Source organism: Erithacus rubecula, assembly GCF_903797595.1.
Source record: "Erithacus rubecula genome assembly, chromosome: 11".
In the NCBI taxonomy this organism is placed as follows: Eukaryota; Metazoa; Chordata; class Aves; order Passeriformes; family Muscicapidae; genus Erithacus; species Erithacus rubecula.
In genome coordinates, this window is record NC_136663.1 from 265802 (window position 1) to 292284 (window position 26483).

A 26483-nucleotide genomic window follows, 5' to 3' on the forward strand; every position below is an offset into this window, starting at 1 on the left:
CGGCCCTAGCGCGCTCCGGGAGCTGCGGGGCCGGCGCAGCGCAGCGGGGCCGCCCGCCCGCGGCCGCTCAGCGCCGCCGCCCGGGCCGCCGCGCCGCCGGCACCCCGCCCGCGGCGAGGGATTGCCCGTGGGGCGAGCCCGCGGGCCGGTTGCGAGCAGGATGCGCCTGGCGCTGGTCTCCAGGTAGAGCGCGGAGACAGCGGGGGGGGGGACACGGGCCGCCCGGGCCTCGCCCGGCCAGCGCGGGGCCCCTCGCGCGGGGCGGGCCGCGGGCCCGCTGCTGCGGCCGCAGGGAGCCGCGGGGCGCTCGCAGCGGCGGCAGCGAGGAGGAGGAGGAGGCCCGGCCGCGGGAAGAGGGCTGCGGAGAGGGAGGAAGAGAGGAGCCCCGCCGCCCCCCGCCCGCCGCAGGAAGCCGCCGCAGGATGTACGGTAGCGCCGGGGGCCCGGCCGGCTCGCCGTGACAGCCCGGCCCAGCAGCCCGCTCGCCTCGCCGCGGCCGGCCGAAGCCCTTCCTGCGGAGGAAACATGTCCAAGATGCCGGCCAAGAAGAAGAGCTGCTTCCAGATCACCAGCGTGACCACGGCGCAGGTGGCCAGCAGCATCACCGAGGACACCGAGAGCCTGGATGACCCGGACGAGTCCCGCACCGAGGACGTGTCTTCTGAAATCTTCGATGTTTCCCGAGCCACCGACTACGGCCCCGAGGACGTCTGCGAGCGGAGCTCCTCCGAAGAGACTCTCAACAACGTGGGCGAGGCCGAAACTCCCAGCAGCGTCTCTCCCAATCTCGCTCTGGACGGGCAGCTGGCCGGGGCGGCCGCAGGCCCCAACGGGGGGGCCGTGCCCAAGAGTTCGGCTGCGCCCCTGCCCGCCCTTGCCCCCGGCACTGTTGTGGGGGGAGGCAGCGGTGCTCAGGCTGCCGTGCCCCCCGCAGGCCCCACCGCCCCCGGGGCCATGTCTCAGACGGCGGCTGCCGCCTGCAGCTCACGCTTCAGGGTGATCAAGCTGGACCACGGTACCGGGGAGCCCTACAGGCGAGGCCGATGGACGTGTATGGAGTACTATGACCGGGACTCGGACGGTGCTGCTGTTCTGGGCAGGACTGGAGATTGCATTAGGCACAGCAGCACCTTCGAACAGGCTGCTCAAGAGAGGGACAGTGGCCTCGGTGCCACAGGAGGTTCTGTTGTGATTCTCGGCTGTGCCGGCGTCAGCCCATGGCCCGATTCTATAGCTGACAGCTCCCTGGCTGCTGTGTCACAGCTGCTTCAGACAGAGAAAATAACCAGTCCTCTCTACAGCAACCCTAGTTTTGTCATGGGCAACAGCAGCAGCCGCAGCAGCCCGTAGGTGGGGCCGTGCCTCAGAGTGCTGCTCAGCCTGTGTTTTCTGGGGCTCTGGGAGCAAGTCAGCAATGATAGTGCCGCAGCAGCCACAGCCACAGGTAAATCCACAGGGTGTTTCGCAGGCTGGACCCAACGGGAAAGGCATGGCACCTCCAAATGTGACAGTAGGGCAGTCAAGCATTCCTGTGGCCCAGCAGCAGGTGCAGCAGGCAAGCATACCAGTGACTCAGCCTCAACAATTTGCTTATTCTCAGTCCCAGATTCCACCAGTGCATCTACTGCCGACGCAGCCTCCTGGGCAGGCTGAATACATGCAGCACATGACAATTATGCAGTCTCAAGGAGCTATTCAGCAGGCTGCCACAAGCTCTGCTCCCAGTACTGCGGCCTCCAGCCTTGCCGTGGGGCAGGTGGGGGGCCAGACGGCGCCCGCCATGGGAGCGGCGGCGCAGCCCGGCGAAGCGGGAGCGGGGCTGCTGCAGGGCGGCCAGCCCGGCGTCCCTCAGCCGGGCAGCGTGGTGCAGCCGGCCCTTGGGCACTCGGGGGTCGTGCAGCAGCAGTCTGCCGCTCAGCTCCCGATGGGGGGAAGCGGCCAAGTGCCGGCCATGCCCGGTGCTCCCCATGCCGTGCTCCCCGGAGTTCAGAGCGTGCCTGCGGCCGTGCCTGCTACAAGCGTGCCTAGTGTGTCCACCACCGCTTCTGTTACCCTGCCAAACGTCCCCGTTACGCTGGTGCAGTCCCAGCTGACGAGCCACCCTGCTGCCAGCAGAAGCCCTGGCGCGGCCCAGCAGCACGTCGCCCACTCGATGATGCAGGGAGCGCCCGGTGCCCCCGCCAGTCTGCCTCAGGCCAACCTCGGACAGTTTCAGACCAGGCCCAGTCCTTAGCAGGCCAGATCGATGAGACTAGAAGAAAATCGGAACCCCCTACCTCAGCCACCACTTTCTCTTATAGCTGAAAATAAACCTCTTGTGAAGCCTCCCATTCCAGACACTCTAGCAATCCTCTTCAGTTACCTGCAAGTACTCCAATGACAGTCTTGCTAGCTCTGTCTTTGGCATATCCATTCCTGTTGATGGTGATGAAGACAGGTATGAATTATTTTATAATGACATAAAAAAGAACTGTATTTTTAGTGGGAAACAAAGTCAACTTTCAAGTTATTTCAAGTTTTTTTTTGTAAATTCATATTTTCAGAAGGTCATGCTGAGGTTCACCTGGACTGTTTTTATTTTAAGGGCACAACCATAGCAAAGTATTTAGGCCAGCGGTTGAATTGTACTTGTATTTTGCAGGGTGCGAGTGCGATTACTTTTGTCACGAAATGGGGTACAAGGTATCCTGGAAATTGCTTAATGCACAAACAGTAGGACCTCTTCAAAATCAAAGACTGAAAGCTGTCTTTCTGTAGAGAGTGGCTCAGGATGTGGAAGGGCCGTTCTCTCCTTTTTCCTGAATGCATTGTAAAACACTTCAGTGACTGGGTTAAAGCGATACTGTATTGCAGTGTTCAATCTGTGTGGTGCTATCTCAGGGCTTTTAACCCAGATCCTTGATTTTTATCTTGCTGCGGGAGTTAACACTTTATAGTGTCAGTAGTGAGGAAAGTGCTTGGACTTTGATGTGTGTGCAAATGTGTATGCAGGGAAGCTGTGCGGAGAATGGTCCTTTGTATTGAGAAAACAGACACTACTTGGGCTAAGATGTGGACACGGTGGCAAGTCCTACCTTAGAGTGAGTTTTTTAAATTGGGAAGTGAATTGGAGCTGTGAGTTGTAGCAGAGGGGTTGTGTGTGAGCAGACTCCTGCGAGGGAGTGGGAGTGTGGCTGCTGTGCCACAGGACACATCAGACTGCTCTGCAGGCCAAAAACCACTGAGGGGAAGGAGAATGGAGCAATGCTGGAGCACTCAGCTGAAGTCCCAACATGACTGTCAGGATTGCTGCAGTTTGGAGGAAGGGAGTACACGTGTGGCACTTGTTTTTTAGAAATAGGCAATTAGGCCATGTGGAGCAGGTCTTGTGGCGAATTCTCTGTAGGTCTTTCCTCACCCTGGGACAGCACAGCCATTAAGGTGTATTCAGTGTTGCTGTGAGCACATTTTAGTGAAGCAGTTGTGTCTGTGGGGTTGGGCTGCAGTGGTGGAGAGAGCACCTCAAGAGTGGGTATTTGGAGAGTTCAGGCTGCTGGTCTAATGCAGGCCTGTGCTGGCTGGAGCATTGGCTGTGTCTGAGAAAGGAGCTGCTGTGCTTTTCTGCAAGGAAAAGCTGTGCTTTAGAAACCTGTGCTGGTTCTGATTAAAATGGTGAAGGACTGACAAGAATAAGTTTCAAAGTTGAAAATTTGCTTGAAGTTTGCCTACCTTAAGAGGATTGCTAACCTGGCTGACAAACTACCTTGTGCAATTAAGGTTAGGTTTCAAGGTGGTGGGTTTTTTCATCACTCAAGTGTTTTTTGAGATTATTTGTCCAGTGTTTAATCATTCTGTTGATTCATATATCAGAAAGAAAGGAATGCACTTTGCATTTGTTTTTCATAGCTTTTAATGCTTAATGTAAATTGTGGTAGTGAACATTATTATCTGTGGCAAGTGAATCACTTCTGTTTAAGACAGAGAAAAAACTCATCCTGCTTATTCACATCAGGGGCATTTAACTTTGTGTAGCACTCCAGTGAGTCAGTTCTTTGGTGCTCTTATCAGAACCGTGATTTTTAAAGTTAGTTTCCTAGTTTAGTCCTTGAAGTTGCCACCTTGCAGTGGTGCTTTACATGGTGTTCATGTCTAAAGAGGCATTTTCAGACACTTTGCTACTGAGAACAATGGGTAAGAAGTAGAAATGGTGTCTGGATGCAGTGTGCTCTTTTTGAGAGGCCGTGCTGTGGTGTTCAGTAGAGAAACAAATGTCTGGTTATCAGTGAAGGAGTGTCATTTGTCAGCTTCTGCACTCGGTGATAAAATTGCAGTGTGCTGGGCTGTCAGAAAGCCAGCGGCACTCGTATGGGAAGGTGATCCTGGTAAGGCAGGAAGGCTTCCCTGAATGGACCCAGACCTCATACATTCCCAGGAGACAGGTACAGGGAGTAGATCAAAGATTATTCTTTGCTTCTCTCGAGCAGTAGCCTGGCTTCCAATGGCTTCAGACAGAGAAAGGTGAGAATGAAAACCTAGCAGTTTGTTCAGGCTGTTTTACCACTTGGTTTTATTTGCTTTTCTCTCTCAGAAGGCTTTATTGTAAAGCTGTCTCCTGCTTGTCTGCTGTTGTGTTTTTGCTCCTCCTTTTTTCTTCTTTCCAGCCATTTGAATGTTGCCACTACTCCCATGGGCTTTGCCCAGCTGCCTTATCTGCTGGAATCAGTGGTGAAATAGTTAATGAAGCCCTTAAAGTGTCGTTAATGGGCTGGGGGTTGACACTGATAAAGCTATTAAGGCACAGAGGGAGCTGATACATCATGAGTCACGGTTTGTGCTGGCAGCTCCAGGAAGTCAGCACACAGCTCAGTTCAGAGAGGTTACTTGGTGGTCATAGAAGCTATAAATCTGTGGAAAGCATTTTCCTCTGTCTTCCTTACTGCAAATGTGTAACAATCCTGAAAGGGGGCTCGAGGTGTAGGCAGCTATTTTCTGGCACCTTCAGCTCTACTTCACTATTTGCACATACTTTGTTGAACAGTTGACTCTTCAAGGAGTAGTTTTTGTATAGCTCTCCATGCCCTGGATTTGTATGGAAAGTCGCTCACCACTCTGAATATGAAGAGGAACTATTTTAAAGGTAAAATAGTTAAGATGGAAATAATTTGAAAGCAGCATGTCAGCAATACAGTCAACATGATGTAAAAAGTCGGTCAGTTCATGTATTTCTGAAGAAAGGTGTTTTGTACTAGTTCTGTCTTATAGTCTGCTGTTTTAAATTAAACATCATCTAAGGTTATCGGGGTGGAGGTGATCTAGCCTGATATATAAAGAGAGCTATGCTTATAGATTACTTTCTTCCAAGCCATTGCCCAAAGACTTTTAATTTCCTGTTCCCATAGCCCAGTGCACTTTGACAGTAGTCTGTAAAAACCTGTGGTTTCTTGCATTGACCTGATGAATAATGAAGAATCAATTAATTGGGAAGTCTTGTCTGGGTGAGGAAGAAAGGGTGGATAGGTGGTCCAAAAGAATGAAAAAGAAAAAGCCTTTGGTGTGTCACACCTTCCTTGAAAAGCAAGCCAGTATTTCAGTTGATGTGTCCAAATTTCTAAGCTGTTAAAAAGGAAAAGTCGTTGTGTGAAAGTTATGAAATATTTCCAGCATAACGGAGTATTATTTTGTTTTTCTCTTTAAATGTGGCTGCAAATAAAGTAAATGTCAGCAGTATTAAAGGATGGAGGAACTAGTACTGAGGCAGTGTGGATATTGCTGCCTCAAACTGGGAGCCTGAAAAATACTAATTGCGTAAAACCACAATTAGAACTAGGTCTCACAATTGCTCTGACTCTTCTTTTGTTGAACTTCAGCACTAGTACTAATTATTTTGGAGGAAGGGCAGCTAGAGCACCTGAGAGGATTTTGCTATCTGTGTTTGTCAGGTGCTCTGCTTACCCTTATGCCCATGTATACACCAATTTTTAATGACAAGCAGAATTTTTCATCTGGCTTTAATAACTTATTTGGCTCTTGGGGAAAAGAAATATGTTGCTTCTGTTAAAGAATGTTACTGAGAAAGCTGTTCAAGCCCTCCTACATGTTTGGCAGGGTTTTGGGTGTAAAGTATTGCTGGGGCTGCTGGAAAAGGAGCAGAGTGTAGATCACTGTGCAGAGATAAGCGAGCCTGGCTGTGGGGCAGCGTTCCAGCAGCGCTGATGATATGGCTGCAATTGTGAGCTGGCCAGCAGAGCTGCCAGAGAGCCGATCTGCAGGGCCCTGCAGCCTGGCCAGCTCTGCTGGGGCAAAAGGGTGTGCAGACCTGCCAGCTGGGGCACTCGGGTGGGCAGCCTGCAGCTGGGGCAGCCCTGCAGCTGGGGCACACGGCGTGGGCAGCCCGCAGCTGGGGCACACGGGTGGGCAGCCCTGCAGCTGGGGCAGCCCTGCAGCTGGGGCACCGGGGTGTGCAGCCCTGCAGCTGGGGGCAGCCCTGCAGCTGGGGCACACGGGTAAACTCTGTAGGGGTTTAGCTGTCCTACACGCTGCAGTCTTGTTCTCAGCCTCCCCTGAAGGTCGGTTTGCCAGTGTGTGGAAGCAAGAGTGAAACCTGGACAGACAGGCTCCAGAGCCTGGAGAACCTTTGGTTTGACACACGGTTGGAAACCTGAGCTGGCACTCTGGAGTGGTGCTGCAGCTCGAGGCAGCAAACAATGGTTAATGCAAACAAACTCCAGTTATGTTCACTGCTTGCTGCACTTTCTATAAAATTAACTTAAAATTATCAAAGGCAACTGCAGCACTGCATCAGTTCTGGGTGGTAGAAAGCCTATTAAAGGGGAGGGAAAATGGGGCGGAAAACAGCTTAAAGAAATTCACAGTTGATAGAGTTTCAGTGTTGTTTCACACTGTAGTGACCAGCCCCTGACGGGAGAGGTTCACTGTACCTCAGACTCCCAAGTGTGTGCTCAGCTGCTGGGGGTTCCTTTTTTCCTCATGTCTATAGAAGAGTGCAAGTGTTCCATAGCTGATTCTGGATGCTGAGATCTCTGGCAGAAATAACAGCATATGTTTTATGGAAGCTGTTTTAAACTTCTTGTTCAAAACTGAATATGAAGTGTTTGGCTGTTTTGATAAGCAGGACTACCAAACTGTTCTCAGACTCCAGAAGGGCTGGAAGTCCTCTGAGGCTGCATTTTTATGGGAGATGCTGATAATTTTTATGGCTTCAGGTGACACTATAGTAAAGGGAAGTTGCTCCCTGTTGCTCTGCTGGATGTTTGAGTTATCAGCCTGTGGCATGTTGAGGCTGTATATTAATTTTCCTGCTTTAAAGCTGGCAATTGGCAGTTTCTGCTGCTCAGGAGAAGGGCAAACCTTGTTTGTGCTTTATGTGTCAGCAATGATTCCTTAAGAAACTTCTGTGAGACTCCTCCTGCTAAAGTGCATCTGGATGGCTCTGTTCAATAAATCAAGATTGTCAGGCACAGGTGTCTGCTTTTATTCCTGTATTTGACAAAGTATAAAGATAGAAGTATTTATAGTAACTGCTAAAGCCACTGTCTTCTGAGAAGATTGTCCAGACGCAAGAGGTCACTTGAAGTGCAGAGTAAGGTTGTACTTTCATTCCTCTTGAAAATTATTCTATCTTTAAACTTCACACTTCATAAACACAAATGTGTATTAAGTGCCAGGAAATCTTTGCCTTATGGGATAATCTATTTTTACTCAGGCAGGGCAGGTGAATTACTTGGCCGTGTGAAGGACAGCTGGATGCTTGTCTTAATTTTCTTTGTCAAGCAAAGCAAAATCAGTCCAAGAGTGTGATATCTGTTCTGCCTTTGAAGCTGTGAAGGGTGCATTTGATGGTGACAGCTTGCTGGAGTGCTTTTGTCAGTGCAGAGGGAGGATGGCAGTATTAACTAGTGCCTGGAGAGGTGTCAGGTGGCACTGTCAGCTGGCGGGTTGGTGCGCTCTGAGATTGCAGGTGCTCTGGCATGTGGCACAGCTGCAGGGGCGGCTGCCTGCAGCATCCCTCCCTGCTGCACTGGGGCTGCTGCAGCCCAGCAGCTCGCCCGGGCAGCGAGGGCAGAGTCCTGCCAGGGAGATGGGATACTGACGCTTCTGCACCCGTCTCAGGCACATTCAGGATCCCTTACAGGGTGCTCAGAAATCAGGGTTAAAACTCTGCTTGCTTCTCCATCGAGTTACTTTGGCTATTTTGTAGGGGTGTAGATGAGAGCTCCTGGAAGTGTCTCCTATGTAGGACACTCTTCAGTGGGTGCAAAGCCTCTAAATACCTTGACCAACCCCACAAATGCATTTGTAAAGATACTTTTTTGTAAACCAAGTGATGACCCACTCACTGACAGCACAGGCTGGCTGAAACTTGAGTGGTAGAGACTTTGTAAATGGTGTGGGAAGGCAGACAGATTTATAATATACTGTGTAAATAACCATGGCCTAGGAATCTAATATCTTTTTTAAAGCTAAGTGTAATTTGAAACGTTAGCTCATAGAATGCATTCCTGACCATTATCACATGAATAGGACAGGTGGGATTTGTCTGAGTCTGCTTGAAACTATTTTATCCATTCTTTTTTTTCCCCCCAAAGATACTGAATATTTTGCCTGTCAAAATACCAGGAGCCATTTATATTATAGATGACTGAAATAGCTGAAAGAGTTGTCACTGCAATTTAGTGGGAGAAAAAAAAAAAAATCTGGTTTTAGTGCGGTTTTGTTTGGGGATGAGTGTTCAAGCCTTGTTCCACTATGCAGGGCCACTTTCACCAGAAATCACAGGCAGCTTTTCCTTCATCCCTGTGTTTGATAAAATCAGGTGTTGTGGGCATCACTGGCAGCAGGAGCCTGATTATCTTCAATAACATGTTCATACATACAAATACATGCCTTTACCAGCCATGTTGTATAAAAGTCAGTATTTTTGAGGAGGTTTGCAGATTTTTGGATCTATAGTGCAATACTAGCAAATGTGGATCTTCTTATTTACTAAATACTGAATGTAGTATTTGTCTTCCTCCTTCATGCCAGCATATCAGGGCCTGCTGGGGAGGAGCCCTCAGAGCTTGCTCTCTTGAATGGGGATCATTTCCAGGAGAGCATCTTGGCTTGTTGAGACCATGGGTGTTATTCTCAATGAAACTTTTGGGGGGGTTTTGTTGGGTTTTTTTTTTTTACTTGTCTCAATTCACTCAGATGTGGATAATATTGGTGAGTTTTGCTTGGCTTTTTTTGAAAGCTGCTTGGTAGAGGCAAGAATCCCTGGCTGGATCAGGCAGACTTTCTGCATTGTTGTTATCGCTTGTGATCCTTAAGTTTCTCTCTGAAAATGTGATTAGCTGTAGATTTATTTTCCTGGAATCACATGCATCATGTGAACTGCTTTGTTCTCTCTCCTCCCTCGGAGAGCTGAAGGTTGACTGTATCCAGTGAGAAGACAAATCATCAGTACAAGAAACCTTACACTTGCTACATGTTTTGATTTAAGAACAGAAGCACTCACTTTAGTCCTCACACAGTTTGTGAGATGATGTAATTAAGGTTCAGCCTGACTGCCAGCCTTCACAGAAGGGCTGTGCTTCATTAGCAGGTGCTGTTAATTAATGTGTCTGCAGCAGTGCTGGGACAGGAGGAGCCTTGTGTGCCTGCCTGGGACAGGTGTGGAGGATGGAAAGGGTCATCCCTGTGTCCTGGAACCATAAAGCTGTTGTGGCCACAGGTGTGTGCAGCACTCTGAGGCTTGGGGGCAATCTCTGGGGCCCAAGAGAACTGCACTCCAGAGATCTGAGCTGCAGCTCAAATGGTGAAATGATGAGTAACAAGATACTTAAAGGATTGCTGTATTCTTTCTGTGATTAGTATTAACTAGTCATACTGGAATTCACTATTGAGCTCTTCAGCAAAGCTCCTTCAGAACTAGTATGTGGTTATTATCCAGTACAGTTAATAATGAAACATTTTTAATTATTTTTTTATTATTTATTAAAATCACATAATTACGTAAAACAAGTAATAGCATTGGCAGGGGTTGAAAAATACTCCTGGTGTTGTTTTTAAATACTCAAGCCCAGTGAGAGCAGGGGAAGGCTGATGCCAGTGATTCACAGAGCAGGCAAGTGATCAGTGAAATGCCTCTGCCAGACTTCATACTCTGTGTATTTGAGACAATTCTCTGCATTTCTTTCTCCATAGGACACTTCCAGTCTAGTCACTGCAGGAAGTTATTTGCCAAATCTTCTTTTGAGAGCAAGATGAAGAAGTATGGGCTGCTGCTTTTGGTTTATCAGTGAAGATCAGTTCCCTGCAGTGTGCTTTCTCTATGCTGTTAAAATATTTTTATTTTGTAGTAGCCTGTGAAATCCCTTTAAATTCATTCTGGTGTTAGAGAGCCACTGTCTCAAAACCTGTCATGTAGGTTGGTCCTTGAGTCAGCCTTTCCTCTTATCTGCAGCTAGAATGCACCTAAAAACTGGGTGTTAAAGCTTTTGAGTCTTGCTGATCTTTCAGGGTACATATAGCAAGTTTAGTGGCTTTAAGGAACAGAACATGCAGTCAAGCACATCACTTCAGAGCTTGAGATGTTCCCTCCCTTAATTTGCATTGACTCCCTCACTCAGTTTTCTCCTGCAAACTTTGTGCTCCAGTTACTGTTCTGTGGATTGAGTCTTATGAAAGAAAACAGTTGCAGCTGCTTTAAATAGAAGGTGCTAAAAATAAAGTGAAATATTTTTTAAAAGGAGAAGGAAGGAATTCTGTTATAGTGTAAACATCATCTCAAAATGCCATGAACTGTGCTGTGAGTTCCCTGATAAACTGTGATCAAATGCTCATCAAGTCCCTCATCCAGATGCCACGAGAACCCTGCCAAGTGCTGTAATTTTGGGACCAGCTGTGATGAGTCCCCCTTGCAGATCACAGCCAGCACCCCAGTCAGTAAACAGCCTTTTTTGGGGGAGCACTGGGAGCTGAAAACTACCATGGGTTTGAAGCACTTCTGGCTAGAGCTACATCCAGTCTTTTAGAAACCTCAGACCCTGAGGAGGGGTTAGTTTGCTGTCCTTTAGGACAGACTCACGGTGTGTGGTGGCAGTTCTCTTGAGCTCAGACTGCTTCCCTTACTGCTGGGTCTCTTACCTGTTCACTAGTAATTGTGGTATTAGAAAGGCTCAATGTGTTTGGTTGCTGATTCCCTCTTCAAGGTATCTTTGAATCACTTCTTTCTCCAAGTCCTTGATTCAGTTCTGTCTCTGCAGCAGTAACACAGATGCCCAAAGTTCCACTGGTGTGATTCTTTGATAAATGTGACTGGAGAGCACTTTGGGCAGAATGCTCACTGCTCCATCTCTGCACAGGATGGGAGCTGGGAGCTTGCTGTTGCCTTCCCCATCCTGCTGATGCATTGCTGCTAAGGGCTCAGGCTGAAGGAAGCAAGATTTGTAACTCTCTGCACCTCCTGTGTAGAGGTGTGACATCCTTGCAAGGCTTTTATTTTTTAATTCTGTTAGATTATTTTCTGTTGAATTGCAGTCAGCTGCTCATGTTTGTACTTGTGCAGCTGGTTATTGCTGCCAGAGCTTTCTGCTTCCCCCCTTATCCTTATTGAATTGCACCCTTTTTATTTCAGACCATTGCTCCAATTGAGCAAGATCTTCCTGAATTCTATTCCTGCTGTGCAGAGTGCTTGCAGACCATCTGCAGGTGTGGAGATGGTGTGTGCCCAGTGCCCAAGCAGTGGGTCAGAGTCTGCCATGCCACACTTGGAGGAGCCTGGGAGCCCTGCAGAGTGAGTGATCCCTCCACAGGGAGCCACCTGTGCTCAGCAGGTGCCACTGGGGGACTGCCTTTGCTGAGCCAGGCTCCTGCCAGCAAAAATGTCATGCAAGGTGGCATTAAAAGCTCAGCTCATGGCATGGTCACACCTCCTGGGGCTTCCTATATGAAACCTGTTAGTTGTTCTCAGAAGGAATTGTGGTTGGAGTGATCTTCTGTGAAGGTCACCCATGTGTGCTTGCTGCTGTCTGGGTAATAAATATGTGCTTGTATTCTCGTTTGGTTTTCCTTGGAGGCATTGAGCAGGGATTGTCTGACCTATTGTTTTCATGTTCTTCAAAGACAGGTGCTTAGGTCATGTGAATGTTTAGCATCATTTCAAACCTAAAGGAAGTAAAGTGAGGTTGAGAGAGAACTGTCTGAGGTGGTACAAATTCTATATTTGGGGGGAAATGGTGTATTTTTTTACTGTATTTTTCTTGTTGCTGTTGCCCTCAATTGCTGAGGTTGGTCAGTATTTTGAAGATTGAAATTGTTCATGAACAACGATGTTACTGTTTCTTTCAAAGGAGGTTGCTGCTAGAAAGGCATCTGTGTGGCAGCCACTGTCCGTGGGGCTGATAGCCAGTCCAAAGCCAGTATCATTACTTGAACCAAAAGGCATTTATCTGTATACTTGATGATTTGCCAGCTTTCACAGGCATGGTTTCTACCAAACAGAGCTCTCAAGGATGAAGTTTGTATTTGGCATATTGTCCTGAAGAATGGCAGTGGGAGGATACATTTCCTACTGTGACCTGAGCCTTGGGATGAGGTCTTAGCCTCCCTTTTAAAGGGACAGCTGGATCTCCTGGGCATTCAGAGAACTGAGTAAGCTCTTCTTTAAATTTGGATCAAATTTCCTGTTGCGTTAAAATTGTTCTTAGAAACCAGAGCATGGGAGTAAATAGTGAATATTGGCATTCATGAGCTTTTAAAGGACATAAATGCAGTGTGTATTGTAGTACTTGCTTAGACATAGAGGCACTTTTGGCCACTTGACAGACTTTGAATGTTTAAGTGTGCTAAACTAGTTGTCTGTCATAGTCTGGGAATGAAATGCAGCCCGTGTCCCCTTGGGGGAGGAGGAGGAGAAGCTCTGGGGTACCTGTTGTGGAAGGACAGGTGGTTGCTTTGTCCTGGCTCAGCATCTGGGCCATTCCTGCTCTGGGTTCCACTGTGCCAGCCTGCCCAGGCTGGGCTGACCTTGGCCTCAGGCTGGCAGTCAGCCAGGGAGGGGACAGGCAGTCTGCTTTGGTCCAGGCTGCCCCTGCATCCCCTGGGCACTGCCAGGAGGCTTTGGGGCCAGCTGTGGCACAGCAGCAGCAGGTGAGGTTTGCTGCTCCTGTAAGCTGTTTTCTCAGTTGTTTCTGCAAACAGAAAGGCATTTTTAGGCATTCTCTGGCCTCTCACTGTATCTTATGGTTAAACCAGATGCCTCAGCAGGCTGAAACTCAGTCTTACTAGTTTAGATCTGCGTGTGAGGCATCATTCATGCTGCCTCTGTGGATTTGCTTTTCCTGTTTAGGTGCACACACCCCAGTAATTATTTTTAAAATATATAGCTGTGGAGTAAAAAAGGTTCTCTTACTTGTTTGAAGTAATGCAAAAGCAATTTCAGCAGTAGGGGTTCCAAATGAGAATATAATAAGGAAAATTTGTCCATATCTTTTCAGATGCTTGTTTAAGAATAGTACAAAAATATAGAGGTTAGAGGGTATCAGTATAAAAATAGGCTATATGGAAGACATGCTGTATGGTTATAAACCACTTTTTATACCTAGCAGTAGCAACTTGGCTTTATATCTGCAAGTAAATTTGGACGTTTCTATTTTCAGCCCCATTCTGTGGAAGGGACTGTGCATGCTCTGCCAGCTGCACTGGAAAGGAGAGCCCTGGCCTGGGCCTTCCTTTCAGCACAGGAGTGTCTCTTGAGCTGCAGATGCCAGTTGTTTTCCACATGTGAACTCCTGTTACACAAATGTCCTTTAGCTATTGTGTTACCCTTCCTGTAATTGCTTGTTGAGTTGTGTGCAGGGCTTTAGGAAAAGTGGATGCTACCAGCATAGGAGGATGGTGTTTATCAGTTTCCATCAAGCAACTTCTCAGACAGGTTTTAAGCTAAATTCCAGACTCGCATTTGTTTTGTTTTGGTTTTTTTTTGAAGGGTACAGTGCTGAAGGTGGGAAAAGGGCTGACAGACTCTTTAAACTCGGATATTTCCTGATCATTGCTGATACACAAATACCAGTATCCTTGCAAGATTTTTGGTATACACCTGCTGTGAGAATTGAATTATTTCTGATTCTGTGGTGTTTTTGTTTTTTGTGATTTTTACTATGCAGTAATTGCACTTCAGTTGAAATAAAGTATCTTGAAGGCAGTTGTATTTATAAGTGGCCCCTGAGCTCTGCTCACCTGCCCTTGCCCTGTCAGGGGCTCTGAAGGTGCTCACAAAGGCAGCTGGCATTCCATTTTCTGTTCCTCAGCTGTAACTTGGTGTGTCCTAGTTTGAGTGTGGCACACTGAGCTCCCCAAGTCCCCTTGCAGGAATGATGTGTGTGAGTAAAAGCAGGAGCTGAGCAGGGTGGAAACACTGGCTGCTGTGTGCAGAGGGAGTGTGGGATGTACCAAACATGGCAAGGGTGTCTCTTGGGCTCAGGTGTGTTTGGCATTAGGGTGGGGGTCAGCTGAGCTGTGCAGCATTGCCAGCACAGCAAATGTCTCTTTGGTTGCCTTACAGTCTCATCTTTGTGCAGGAGCAGCTTGACATAGCCTGAAAATCCATAGGGCTGGAGAATTCCTGTTTTGTTTGGGATCCTCGTGTCCTTAATGCAAACCCATAAAAACAGTAGGGCCTTTCAGACATTAGTTTAGCCTGTCTGGACAGCTAACTCACTTTGTAATGCTGGTTGAATTAAGAGAGTTGGTATTTTTGCTCTGTACCCTGCTCAATGTGTCTGTCTGATTCTTGGATCTCATAGGAATCCGTCAGCTGCATTCTACCAAGCGTTCCATTTCAGCAAGTTCCAGGAGTCAAGGGCCCCCTGGGATAGGTATGGATGCTTGATATGGAATGCATACGTGCTCAGGTATGCATGAACTGCTTTGCACTATGCAAGTTTCTCATCATTTGTGTTTGCACAGAGCTGCTGCCTGTGTTCAGAACTCCACACTGGCCTTCTGTAGTTTGGAGAGGTGAAAGTGCTCATGGAAGTGAAGTATTTGTCCTGAAACAGAAAACTAAAATATGACATGACTTTTTTTCTTCCTCCTTCCATTATGCATGTATCATACATGATGTGTAAGCTCAGAGTTTAATGCTAGTTGGCTCTTAGCTGACTTTTGCCAAAATATTTACAGTTTCCTTTTCCAAAAGAGGAAACTTTTTGGCATTGAGTCCTGTATCAGAAAACACATTGTGAAAATATTACATTTAAACGCAATTTTGGCAAAGTTAAGATATTTCTATCTTTAAACCAGGAAAATAAGCTTTCTGGCTTACTTTCATTCTGCTCAAGTAAAGCTGGCTGGGGACCGTAGGTGAACTGTGACAAGGACAAAGTCATTCTCCAGAGTCAGCATTGAACTCGTGGTGAGAAACTGCAGTGAAGTGCAACAGTCTTATCTGGCATGGATAGGACTTGAGGGAGGTGCATTACTAATTCATCACTAGCTGCAAACTGTTTCTTTCTTGTGCTTTAATGATTTTGAAGGATTTTTTTTTGTCAGCATTAAGTCAAATCCTAGTGATAATGTGATTTAATGCCTTGTGCTGCTCTGGCTTGTCAAAACTTCTGCTTAACAAGCTGTGTAGAATGTAAATTTTGTTTGGCTGTTGAAGTATTGATAACCATTCCATCACTGTCCTGGCTGTATTTGACTTGAAAGGCTTCTCAACTTGCACAGCTCAACTGAACCCTTTAAAGTTTGCTTGGCAACAGTTTGTATACTGCACAATGATGTAGGTTATAAGTAATGCTGAGTGTCCTGCTCTTTTTAAAAAAATGATTTTGTATGCTGGGGTGCTGACGTTAAGCTCAGTTTCAAAGCACATCTTCCTTTTTCAGCAGAAAGTTGGACAAATGTATGTTTTTTGCTTTAAGCTCTGGATGATGCCACTTCCCTGTATTTATGGAACAGAGTTGGTAGTTAGGTTTCAAGGACTTTGTTATTTCACTGGAACAAACTTCAGGGCTTAGAATACACATTTGGTTTGTAGACCAGAAGGTCACTTTGTGGTGAGCCTTTAGCTGTTTCTCTATTTTCATGCCTCAAAATAAGTCTCAGGATGAGGAAGCTAATTAGAAAAACCCTGAAATCAAATGGAGGCTTCACAAATCCAAGGTTTATGTATAATGCCTGAAGCAAATGCTGGAATTGTGGGATATAGAAGAACATTAAATTCATGTAGAAGAATGTAAATGGTTGCCTTTAAAATAACCTTGCATCTTTGCCAGTGAACACCTTGTGGTAAAAACAGGTATTTGTGAGAACACAGAATGAAATTCATTGGAATTGATGCGTGTTTTGAACTTGTAATCCATTCAAATTCCAAAGTTTTTGATAAGATTTTGCAGGTTTTGCATTTTTAGCCCAGTTACTGGATTTTAAGGGCACATTAGGCATCTTTCCTTCACTGTATGGCTGAAAGTGAGGAGCTGTCAGCTCCAAAGTGCAGGTGGAAGCTGGTGGGGAGTGCCAGGGGCATCAGTGGGAGTGCAGGGCTGGACCAGGAGCAAGTCTGGGGCTTCCTTTGTCACCTGTGCTTTGGGAGAGAAAAAGCTCTGCTGTGCACACAGTCAGCTCATGCACCCTGAGTCTGCTGCTGCAACTCCCAGTTGCATTTTGCAGCTCCTTCAGGAGGGCCCTGAACCTGGGGGGCTTGGCTTAGGAGACTGGTGTAAACTGGAAATCCTTCTGTGTAATTCTAGCATTTTTCCTAACAAATATGGGTTATTCCCCTGTGAGTAACTGTCTCTGGGGGCCTGCTGAAGTCAGCAGAGCTAGCCACATGATACTGCAATAGAGAGCAAGAGATTGCTGAACTGCTCCAGTGAATAGAAACTCTTTTATTTTCACTGACACGCTGTGGCAGGAAGAGTGAGTTGTGCTGGTGGCACTGAAACCAGCCTCAGGGAGATCCTGGTTGTTACTGGCACTCTAGCAGGGATGTTTTCTGCACACTGCTCACACAGGTGCTGCTGGAGGCCAATCTTACCTGTTGGTCTTTCTGCATGTGCTTTAAGAAGGGGACGTCTGAGTCTGGGAGATTGCACAGTAAGGGTGCTGTACCAGCTTCAGTGATACATTTTATGGATCTAAAAAGCAAGAAAACTCCTGCATTCTGGGAGTCTTTTGAGGAGTAACGTGGTGTCAAGAAATTCCTTAGGACAGTCATGTACAGATAATGATTAATACAGCTGAACACAGATTTTTTTTTTGTTACTGAAAAGCTTCAGAATTAGCTTACATCATCCAGTCAGTAGGATTTCAGTCTCATTTTAGTGGGAAACACTATTACCTAGTCTAGTGCTTGTCTGTGCCAAAGTAGCTCTGTATAACTCATTCCTGGTGTATCCAGTATTGGCATAAAACACGTATAGCTGAGGTCTGTGAAATACCTAAAAATGAACCACTGTGCTTTTTCTAAGCATACAGAATGAATCAAGCTGCAAATAACCTTTGAAGTTTGATTCTTAATCTTTACCTAGATTTTGAGGTGAGTTTTGGAATTCAGAGCATGTCTCTGGAAGGGTGATAGTTGTATCTAATGACATTAATGGTGAAAACACTGCACTGAGTGCAGTAGCAGTTGCTGGATTAATAATTGAAATGGATCCTAGTGCCCATGAATATGAGGTGATGTTGAGGGTTAAATTTTCCTGTGGCCATTAGCAAGTTAACATTAAGACATGAGAAGCAGAAAAGGCCTTGGTGTTGTGCAAGCAAGAGCTTCTCAGCAGTAGCAAACACCATTTTCAGTGCAGGTCCAAAGCAGAGCCCCATGGCACCTGCAGTGGAGAAATGCCCTCTGTCCCAGCCCAGAGCACTGCTGTTATCAGGTGCTGCAGGCACGGCAGGGAGCTGATAAGAGCATGGCAGCACAGAGTGGCCAGGGAATGGGCTGTGACAGACCCAGAGCAAGCCCAGGGCAGCACAGAGTGGCCAGCAGCAGCAGGGACTGGGCTGTGACAGACCCAGGGCAGCACAGAGTGGCCAGCAGCAGCAGGGACTGGGCTGTGACAGACCCAGGGCAGCACAGAGTGGCCAGCAGCAGCAGGGACTGGGCTGTGACAGACCCAGGGCAGCACAGAGTGGCCAGCAGCAGCAGGGACTGGGCTGTGACAGACCCAGGGCAGCACAGAGTGGCCAGCAGCAGCAGGGACTGGGCTGTGACAGACCCAGGGCAGCACAGAGTGGCCAGCAGCAGCAGGGACTGGGCTGTGACAGACCCAGGGCAGCACAGAGTGGCCAGCAGCAGCAGGGAATGGGCTGTGACAGACCCAGGGCAAGCCCAGGGCAGCACAGCAGCTTGCAGGCAGGAGCTGCACAGGAGCAGCAGCTGCCCATTCAGTCTGGAGCATCCCAGTCACAGCTGCCCTTGCCTCAACCCTTGAGCCCTGCTGCTGCCAGAAAGGGCTGCCAGGGTTTGATCCTGCCAGCTCTGAGCCCCAGCAGCACCCACTCAGCTCCCCCTCCCAAAAGAGAAGTGAGAGAACTTCAGTGGAGAGAATTTAATAGGTGAAGCAAAAGTCACTGAGGTTTTTTTAAACCACTGAAATGAAGATTTCTCTGACAAAACGGAGTTTTGTCTCCCTGGTGTTTAAGATAGAAAAAACACTGGGTTCACCATCCATCTCTGGGAATGACAAACTGCTCGAGGGGTCTTGTGCTTTTGCTGACATAAATCTTGGCATGTACCTTGTGGGCTTAGTGTGAGCTTGCTGTACCAGTACAGCATCTCTTTGGGTAGAGCCTGCAGTGGCATGCCCTTAACTGGGGAGCCCCAGTCACAATGAAGTGTGCCCTGTTCAGTGTGTCTGTCTGGCACTTCGTGGGCTCAGAGCTCAGTGTGAGCTGGGGGTTTTGCTATTAAAAACAAATACTGCATGCCTAAAGCACCCTTTCATCTGCCCTGTGGTACTGATGTGGATTTTTTTCAGTTTTGACAGTAATTGTCAGACTTCTGTAGCTCTTGGAGCAATCACTAGATTTTTTTTACAAGAGCTAAATGGTCTCTCCTCTTCTAGTTCCAGGATTTGCAGATTGAGGCATTGGCTCTGCAGTGGATGGTGCACTCACAGGATGTGTCAGACTCTCCCCATTCAGTCATACAAAAAGACTTATTTAAGAAATATTTTGAGTTTCTTCCTGACCTTTTCATAAGGACTGGATTATGTTTATAAATGTCATTCTGCAGCCATGGGATAAAACATTTTTATGCAAACTGAAATTTGATGTCAAGAGTTTAGGATTTGAGAAAAGTACAAAATTAAGATTTGGCAGCACATTTGGAATATGCCATGAGAGTAGCTGTCATTGGGGAACTCTGCTCATGAATGTCCCACTGCAGCTGCTTGGTGTTAGGAGCACTGTCAGATGAATAAAGAACAAAATCATGTGGGACTTGTGCTGCCATAACATCAAATCCTCTTTTGCTGTTAGAAAGTGATGTGAGGTGTAGGCAGGCTGGGGCAGCCTGTGCCGGTGTGGAGCTTCTCTGGGGCTGGGAGTGGGGTCAGAGGTCCCAGCCCCTGCCTGCTGTGCTCGTTAATTCAACGTGGAAGGAACACTTCCCTTGGCATGAGTTATACACAGCTTTTATTCTGAGGTTTGCCATAGGTAGGGTGTAAAAGAGGACAGTAGGAGACTGCAACAAATTTCTTCTGAAGTGGGTGTTCAGCGCTTTTGGTTTGGGTTTTAAGATTGGTTCAGCAGAAAGAGAGGCTCAGTTACTCCCTCAGTGTGCAAACCTGGTGGCCTCAGCTTGCAGCAGCCCAGTGCTGGTGCTGACAGTGCTGTGGGAGCCCAGAAGTTAACTTGTGACCAGTATCACTGCTCAGGAGCTGAGCTGTGTTCCACATCTGTGACCAGTGCTGCTGAGCACATTGCCATACTCTGTGAAAAGCCCCGAGTGGGTGTTTTTGTTAACACTTGGTTTTGGTGAGTTGCACATTTGGGAGGCGAGTTTCCCAGCGTGGCTGCAGCCCCTGCATTGGCTGCACTGGGCTGATGGGCACGTCCACGGCTCGGGGTGTTATCAGCAGCTCTCACTCTGGGGCTGGCACAGCCCAGGGGCTGCCCTCAGTGCCACCTGGGCTGGCTGGGGAGCAGCACAGAGCCAGGCTGCTGTGCAGGGCTGCTGCAGCTCCTGAGCACAGGAACCAGAGTGTGGGCAGAGCAGGAGCCGCGGTGCTGCTGGGGAAGGCTGGTGTGTGCCCTGTGCCTGTGCTGGGCTCCGTGTGCCTGTGCTGGGCTCCGTGTGCCTGTGCTGGGCTCCGTGTGCCTGTGCTGGGCTCCGTGTGCCTGTGCTGGGCTCCGTGTGCCTGTGCTGGGCTCCGTGTGCCTGTGCTGGGCTCCGTGTGCCTGTGCTGGGCTCCGTGTGCCTGTGCTGGGCTCCGTGTGCCTGTGCTGGGCTCCGTGTGCCTGTGCTGGGCTCCGTGTGCCTGTGCTGGGCTCCGTGTGCCCGTGCTCCGTGTGCCCGTGCTCTCCGTGTGCCCGTGCTCCGTGTGCCCGGGCTCCGTGTGCCCGTGCTCCGTGTGCCCGGGCTCCGTGTGCCCGTGCTCCGTGTGCCCGTGCTCCGTGTGCCCGTGCTCCGTGTGCCCGTGCTCCGTGTGCCCGGGCTCCGTGTGCCCGGGCTCCGTGTGCCTGTGCCCGGGCTCCGTGTGCCTGTGCCCGGGCTCCGTGTGCCCGTGCTCCGTGTGCCCGGGCTCCGTGTGCCCGTGCTCCGTGTGCCCGGGCTCCGTGTGCCCGTGCTCCGTGTGCCTGTGCTCCGTGTGCCCGTGCTCCGTGTGCCCCGTGCTCCGTGTGCCCCGTGCTCCGTGTGCCCTGCTCCGTGTGCCCGGCTCCGTGTGCCCGTGCTGGGCTCCGTGTGGCCCGGGCTGCTCCGTGTGCCCGTGCTCCGTGTGCCCGGGCTCCGTGTGCCCGTGCTCCGTGTGCCCGTGCTCCGTGTGCCCGTGCTCCGTGTGCCCGTGCTCCGTGTGCCCGGGCTCCGTGTGCCCGGGCTCCGTGTGCCCGGGCTCCGTGTGCCTGTGCTCCGTGTGCCCGGGCTCCGTGTGCCTGTGCTCCGTGTGCCCGTGCTCCGTGTGCCTGGGCTCTGTGTGCCTGTGCCCGTGCTCCGTGTGCCCGTGCTCCGTGTGCCCGTGCTCCGTGTGCCCGTGCTCCGTGTGCCTGGGCTCTGTGTGCCCGGGCTCTGTGCAGACACACCCTGCCTGCTGAGGGCTGCGTTTCCAGCCTGCAGCACTCGGGGCTGTTTGGGGTGTTGATGGCACAGTGAATATCCTCCTCAGGGTGTGCTGGGATGTGCCAGTGTGCAGCAGGGTGTCTGTGCAGCAGGCCTGGCCCTGGCTGTGGCCCTGGGATGGTGCCCTGTCAGACAGTCCAGGAGAATTCATTCCCTGGAGCTGGGAAGTGGCCACAGGCTTGGGCTGTGCCTGGCCCTGCTGGGGCACCTGAGCCAGGAGCTCCTGGCCTGGCAGGTGGACTCAAGTGAGTCCACAGAACAAGTGTTGTAACTGGATTTTTTTCTTGATTGCTTTATAAAAACAGTCTGGAAGAAATAATGCTAGTGGTAAGAATCCCATTAATTCTTATTTTCTTCAGTAAAGAAAGCTGGAAAATGAGGCCAGGAATGAAAACAGTTGATTTAGTGCTTATTGTAATGCATTTTTATGGTTATGGATGCCATAAGCCCAGTATGAAATGAGTAAGCTGAGGGAGCAGTGTTTCTTGTGTGCTGGGCAGCTGGGTGTGGTGAGGGGCACACGGCGCTCCCCCTGGGAGTGTACACTGAATTCCTGACTCAGCCTCAGCCACAGCAGCATCCAGGAGCCCTGCAGGTGCACAGTGTTACCTGAGTGACACAATTCCACTCACCCACTTTTCTCTTTGTATTTACAGTGCATCTGGTGCAAGTGTTGTTGCCATTGACAACAAAATAGAACAGGCAATGGTAAGTAAAATATAAATTGTTTTTTCTAACAGGATTCATGTGGTTCATCACTGAGCATAAGTTTCCTGCTGTATTGTGTTTCTGTGAGGCTGTGATATCCCTGCAGGTGGCCCAGACTGAGAACATCAATTGAAAAAAGGATTTTCTGTGTCAGCCACTATTGCTATTTTCTGTGTCAAACCACTATTGCTTTTACTGTTAGCTCAGAGATATTTTTCAGTTAATTTTCTTACAAATTGCTATGAACAAGATGATTGAACTTGAAGGAGTGCTGAAAATGCAATGCATATTTCAGTCTGTTATTCTAGCCAAGATTTTCTGAAGGGTCAGGTGTGCCATCCTTACTTAGCATGCTGCTCAGCTGCAGTTAGAGCTGCTGGATTGTTGCCTCTGATGATGTAAAATCTTTGTTGTTGGTTTGGTTCTCGTACTCCTCAGTGCCCGTGTACAGAGCCATTCCCCAGGGCACAGCGTCAGCGCTGGTGCTTTCCTGAGCATGGTGTCTGTGCCAGCGGGGTGACAGTGCTGGAGACAGAGCTGCCAGCAAGGGCTGGTGCGCTGTGCTCGGAGGCTGCTTGATCCCAGCTTGGGGAGGAGGGCAGCGTTTCCAGACTCCTGCAGCAGCAGCGGCAGCGGCGGGTCCTGGCTGGGCTGTGCTCGGAGGCTGTTTGATCCCAGCTTGGGGAGGAGGGCAGCGTTTCCAGGCTCCTGCAGCAGCAGCAGCAGCGGCGGGTCCTGGCTGGGCTGTGCTCAGAGGCTGTTTGATCCCAGCTTGGGGAGGAGGGCAGTGTTTCCAGGCTCCTGCAGCAGCAGCAGCAGCAGCGGCGGGTCCTGGCTGGGCTGTGCTCGGAGGCTGCTTGATCCCAGCTTGGGGAGGAGGGCAGTGTTTCCAGACTCCTAAAGCAGCAGCAGCAGCAGCGGCGGGTCCTGGCTGGGCTGTGCTCAGAGGCTGCTTGATCCCAGCTTGGGGAGGAGGGCAGCGTTTCCAGGCTCCTAAAGCAGCAGCAGCGGCGGGTCCTGGCTGGGCTGTGCTCGGAGGCTGTTTGATCCCAGCTTGGGGAGGAGGGCAGCGTTTCCAGGCTCCTGCAGCAGCAGCAGCAGCAGCGGCGGGTCCTGGCTGGGCTGTGCTCAGAGGCTGTTTGATCCCAGCTTGGGGAGGAGGGCAGCGTTTCCAGGCTCCTGCAGCAGCAGCAGCAGCAGCGGCGGGTCCTGGCTGGGCTGTGCTCAGAGGCTGTTTGATCCCAGCTTGGGGAGGAGGGCAGCGTTTCCAGGCTCCTGCAGCAGCAGCAGCAGCAGCGGCGGGTCCTGGCTGGGCTGTTGTCTGCGCCGTGTGACCGTTCCCGCTTGTTGTTGCAGGATCTCGTGAAAAGCCATTTGATGTACGCGGTGAGAGAAGAGGTGGAAGTCCTGAAGGAGCAAATAAAGGAGCTGGTGGAAAGGAACTCTTTGCTTGAGCGGGAGAACGCGCTGCTGAAGTCGCTGTCCAGCACGGAGCAGCTGTCGCAGCTGCCGCCGCCCGGCCCCGCGCCGCCCGCGCCGCCCGCGCAGCCCAACGTGTCCTCGGCCTGAGCCCGCCCGGCCTCTCAGTATTAGACAATCAATCAATCGACCGACCGACCGATCGATCCATCAGCCCCGCGGGCCGGGCGTGCCCGCTGCCCTGCCCTGCCCAGCCCAGCCCTGCTGCTCTGCCCGGGCTGCCTGCAGCAACAATTCCTCTCCAGAGCCACTCTTCTGTTCATACAAGTAACATTTGCCTATGTTAGTTTCATTTATTTGTTTTATTTATTACAGGGCTGCTATTTTCATAATGTACATGAACAATGTCACAGAACTTTTGAATTTTTTTTTTTTTTAAATAAATGTCTGTATGGGTAAAGCGATAGATGGGATTGCGTTAATAGATACGACGTCTAGGCAATAATTGAACAAAGAATCCTGGCATATTTCTAACACTAATGGCGATTGACCTTTGGTATTTATTTACGGTAGTAAAGATCCAGCTTGAATGTAAATTTTGTATAGAGTGTAAGTATGAAGACCATAGTGCATCTGTACAGGTAGTCACCAGTCCTTGTGATATAATAAATAAGTGATGGGCTATTTTGATGAAGAAAACTTTGCTCATTTCTGTTTCTACTTTCTAATAGAGAGAAAGGGGCCATGATTCCTCTGCTTTTTGACATTTCGTTTTTGGTTTGGTTTTTTGGGTGGGAATAAAAAGCTGTGAAATTGTTCAACCTACTTTGTAACCAAAGAAGCAAAGCTGTATAATTGAGTTGGTTGTTGGTTTTTCCTTTTGTTTTGTTTTGTTGGTTTTTTTTTTTTTTTATTTTATAATGCACATTCTTTATGTATTTTTTATTTAGTGTTTTCTCATTCACAACTTTCTTTGCTGTCTCGCATGATCTGCATGACCTGTAATCTTTGAACCACTTCCGTACCTCATGTTTTTATCCAGCACTCTTAGTGTAATATGTACTAGTCTGTGAACAATGTCAATAAAGAGAAAGAACAGCTGGTGTTGGTGGAGCTAAGCTAGTGTGCTAGGCACTAGTTGTTAAAACAAATAAATGAAGTGAGCCATCTTTTGTTCATTTAAAATGGTGTTTTGAATTTCGTATGCAGAAAACGTTTTGTTACATTGCAGATTTAATGTATTTAATAAATGCAACATGCAGATTAAATGCAGTGTATACCGAGTATTTAAATTAAAATGTACATTTCATAAATACAGTTTCAGGAAAGACCATCATTTGTGTAAACTAATGCAGTGTGTCAAATTGATGTACAAATATATATATATATTTTAACACATTTTCTGAAATTAAACCAGTTTTGTTGAATTTTTTGGCTGTAGATGTTGTTGCAGTGTGACTAAACTCAGGAGCTCTTTTCTGAACCAAATGGAGAAATGCAGTTAGTGAGGCAGGAGCAGAGCAGTGCCAGGGTTACCACTTCTCATGCAACAGCCTGGTTTCTTCTCTTATAGGAGAAGCAGCTTGTGGTGCTGGCAGTGGCTGCCTGAGAGGTTTGGGTTTGCTCTGATTGCTCTAAATAAACGTCTGGGCTCAGTACCTGAGCTCTAACCCTGCTCAGGTTTATGTCTAAGGCCAAACACAAGAAACACTGGAAACTGAAGTTTTGGTGTCTTCAGATCTCAAAGAAGTGTCCATGTCCCAGAAACTGAGAAGCATCTCCTCCTCCTGGTAAGCATCAGTTCAGCTCAGTTTACACAACCATTTATTAAAATCTCACTGAAGGAACACCAACATGCTGTTGCCTTTAGGTGTGAATTGGTGTTTTCTGCCTGCTGTGAGCACTGCTGGTGAGAGCTCAGTGCACACAGCTGAGAAAGCAAAATACTCCAGCAGCTGTGTGTGCTTCCTCTCCAGTGTGATCAGTGGTTTGCTCCAGCTGTGCGGGGGGGGTGATGCTGGTGAAGAAAGAGAAAAAGGGACAAACTGGGGACTTCTGGGAACAGAGTCCCTCAGGTGAGTAGCTGATTAAAACATCTCTGGAGGACACACTGCACTGTCAGTTCACTTTGGAGTGAGACAGAGACATCTGAAGCTGCTTGGGCTGGTCACTGTTTCTGTGCTGGAGCAGAGGGTCACTGAGCCCGTGAGGACAGTCCTGGGCAGCTCTGCTCCCTCGGAACGGCTGCTCTGGCTGTGAGGCAGTGACAGGCACATCCTCCCCCGCCTGGAGCAGGGACCCTTCCCCATTTGGAGCAGGGACTTTTCCCCAGCGGGTCCGGCCGTGGCTCACGGCACCTGCAGGGCCCGTGGCGGCCGCGTGGCGGCGCTGTGGGGCGGGGCGGGGCTGTCCCGCTCCCGTTCCTCTTTCCGTTCCCGGTCCCGCAGCCCCGGATCCGCCGCCGCCGCCGCCTCGCACCGGTTCCGAGTCGCTCGGGCCCTCGCCCCCTCGCCTGCCCGCGCCGCCGCCGCCTGTCCCGGCCCCGCCCGGCTCGGGGGCTGCTCCGCCGCCGGACCCGCGTGTGCGCAGAGGGGCGGGACACGGGCACGGGTACGGCGGGGACGTGGCTGCCGCGCTTTGTGCGCTCCAGCCGCTGTGAAAGGACTGCAGGCACCTCTCGCCTCTGGAAGAAACCTTGTGCCCCTCCTGATGCGTTACTGAAAAAAAATAAAATTGAGGAGTGTGTTGCAGGTGGTTGATGACGTCACTGGAGCAGCCGCAGGTGCGGTCACGGGCAGTGCCCCGAACCAGCCGAGAAACTTCATCTCACGGGAATAAACCAGCGCCCCGAACCGCCCCAATACCTGCATCTCACGGGAATAAACCAGCGCCCCGAACCGCCCCAATACCTGCATCTCACGGGAATAAACCAGCGCCCCGAACCGCCCCAATACCTGCATCTCACGGGAATAAACCAGCGCCCCGAACCGCCCCAATAACTGCATCTCATGGGGAATTAACTCGGGCGCTGCTCTGGGATGCTTCAGGAAGAAACCAGCGTGGTGTTTGCAGCTTTCCTGCTTGGGTG

The 26483-nt window shown here is 49.5% G+C and overlaps 1 protein-coding gene across 1 annotated transcript; it reads left to right on the plus strand.

The window, feature by feature from the left end:
• TSC22D2 (TSC22 domain family member 2) lies at nucleotides 1-24822 on the plus strand. Its single transcript, XM_079315109.1, is given in 10 exon segments — nucleotides 1-1315; nucleotides 1318-1410; nucleotides 1413-2213; nucleotides 2216-2268; nucleotides 2270-2342; nucleotides 2345-2377; nucleotides 2380-2437; nucleotides 14787-14858; nucleotides 21925-21976; nucleotides 23333-24822. Coding segments are annotated over 10 exon segments (2238 nt in total). The 5' UTR covers nucleotides 1-525; the 3' UTR covers nucleotides 23546-24822.
• The last annotated feature ends 1661 nt before the right edge of the window (nucleotides 24823-26483 follow it).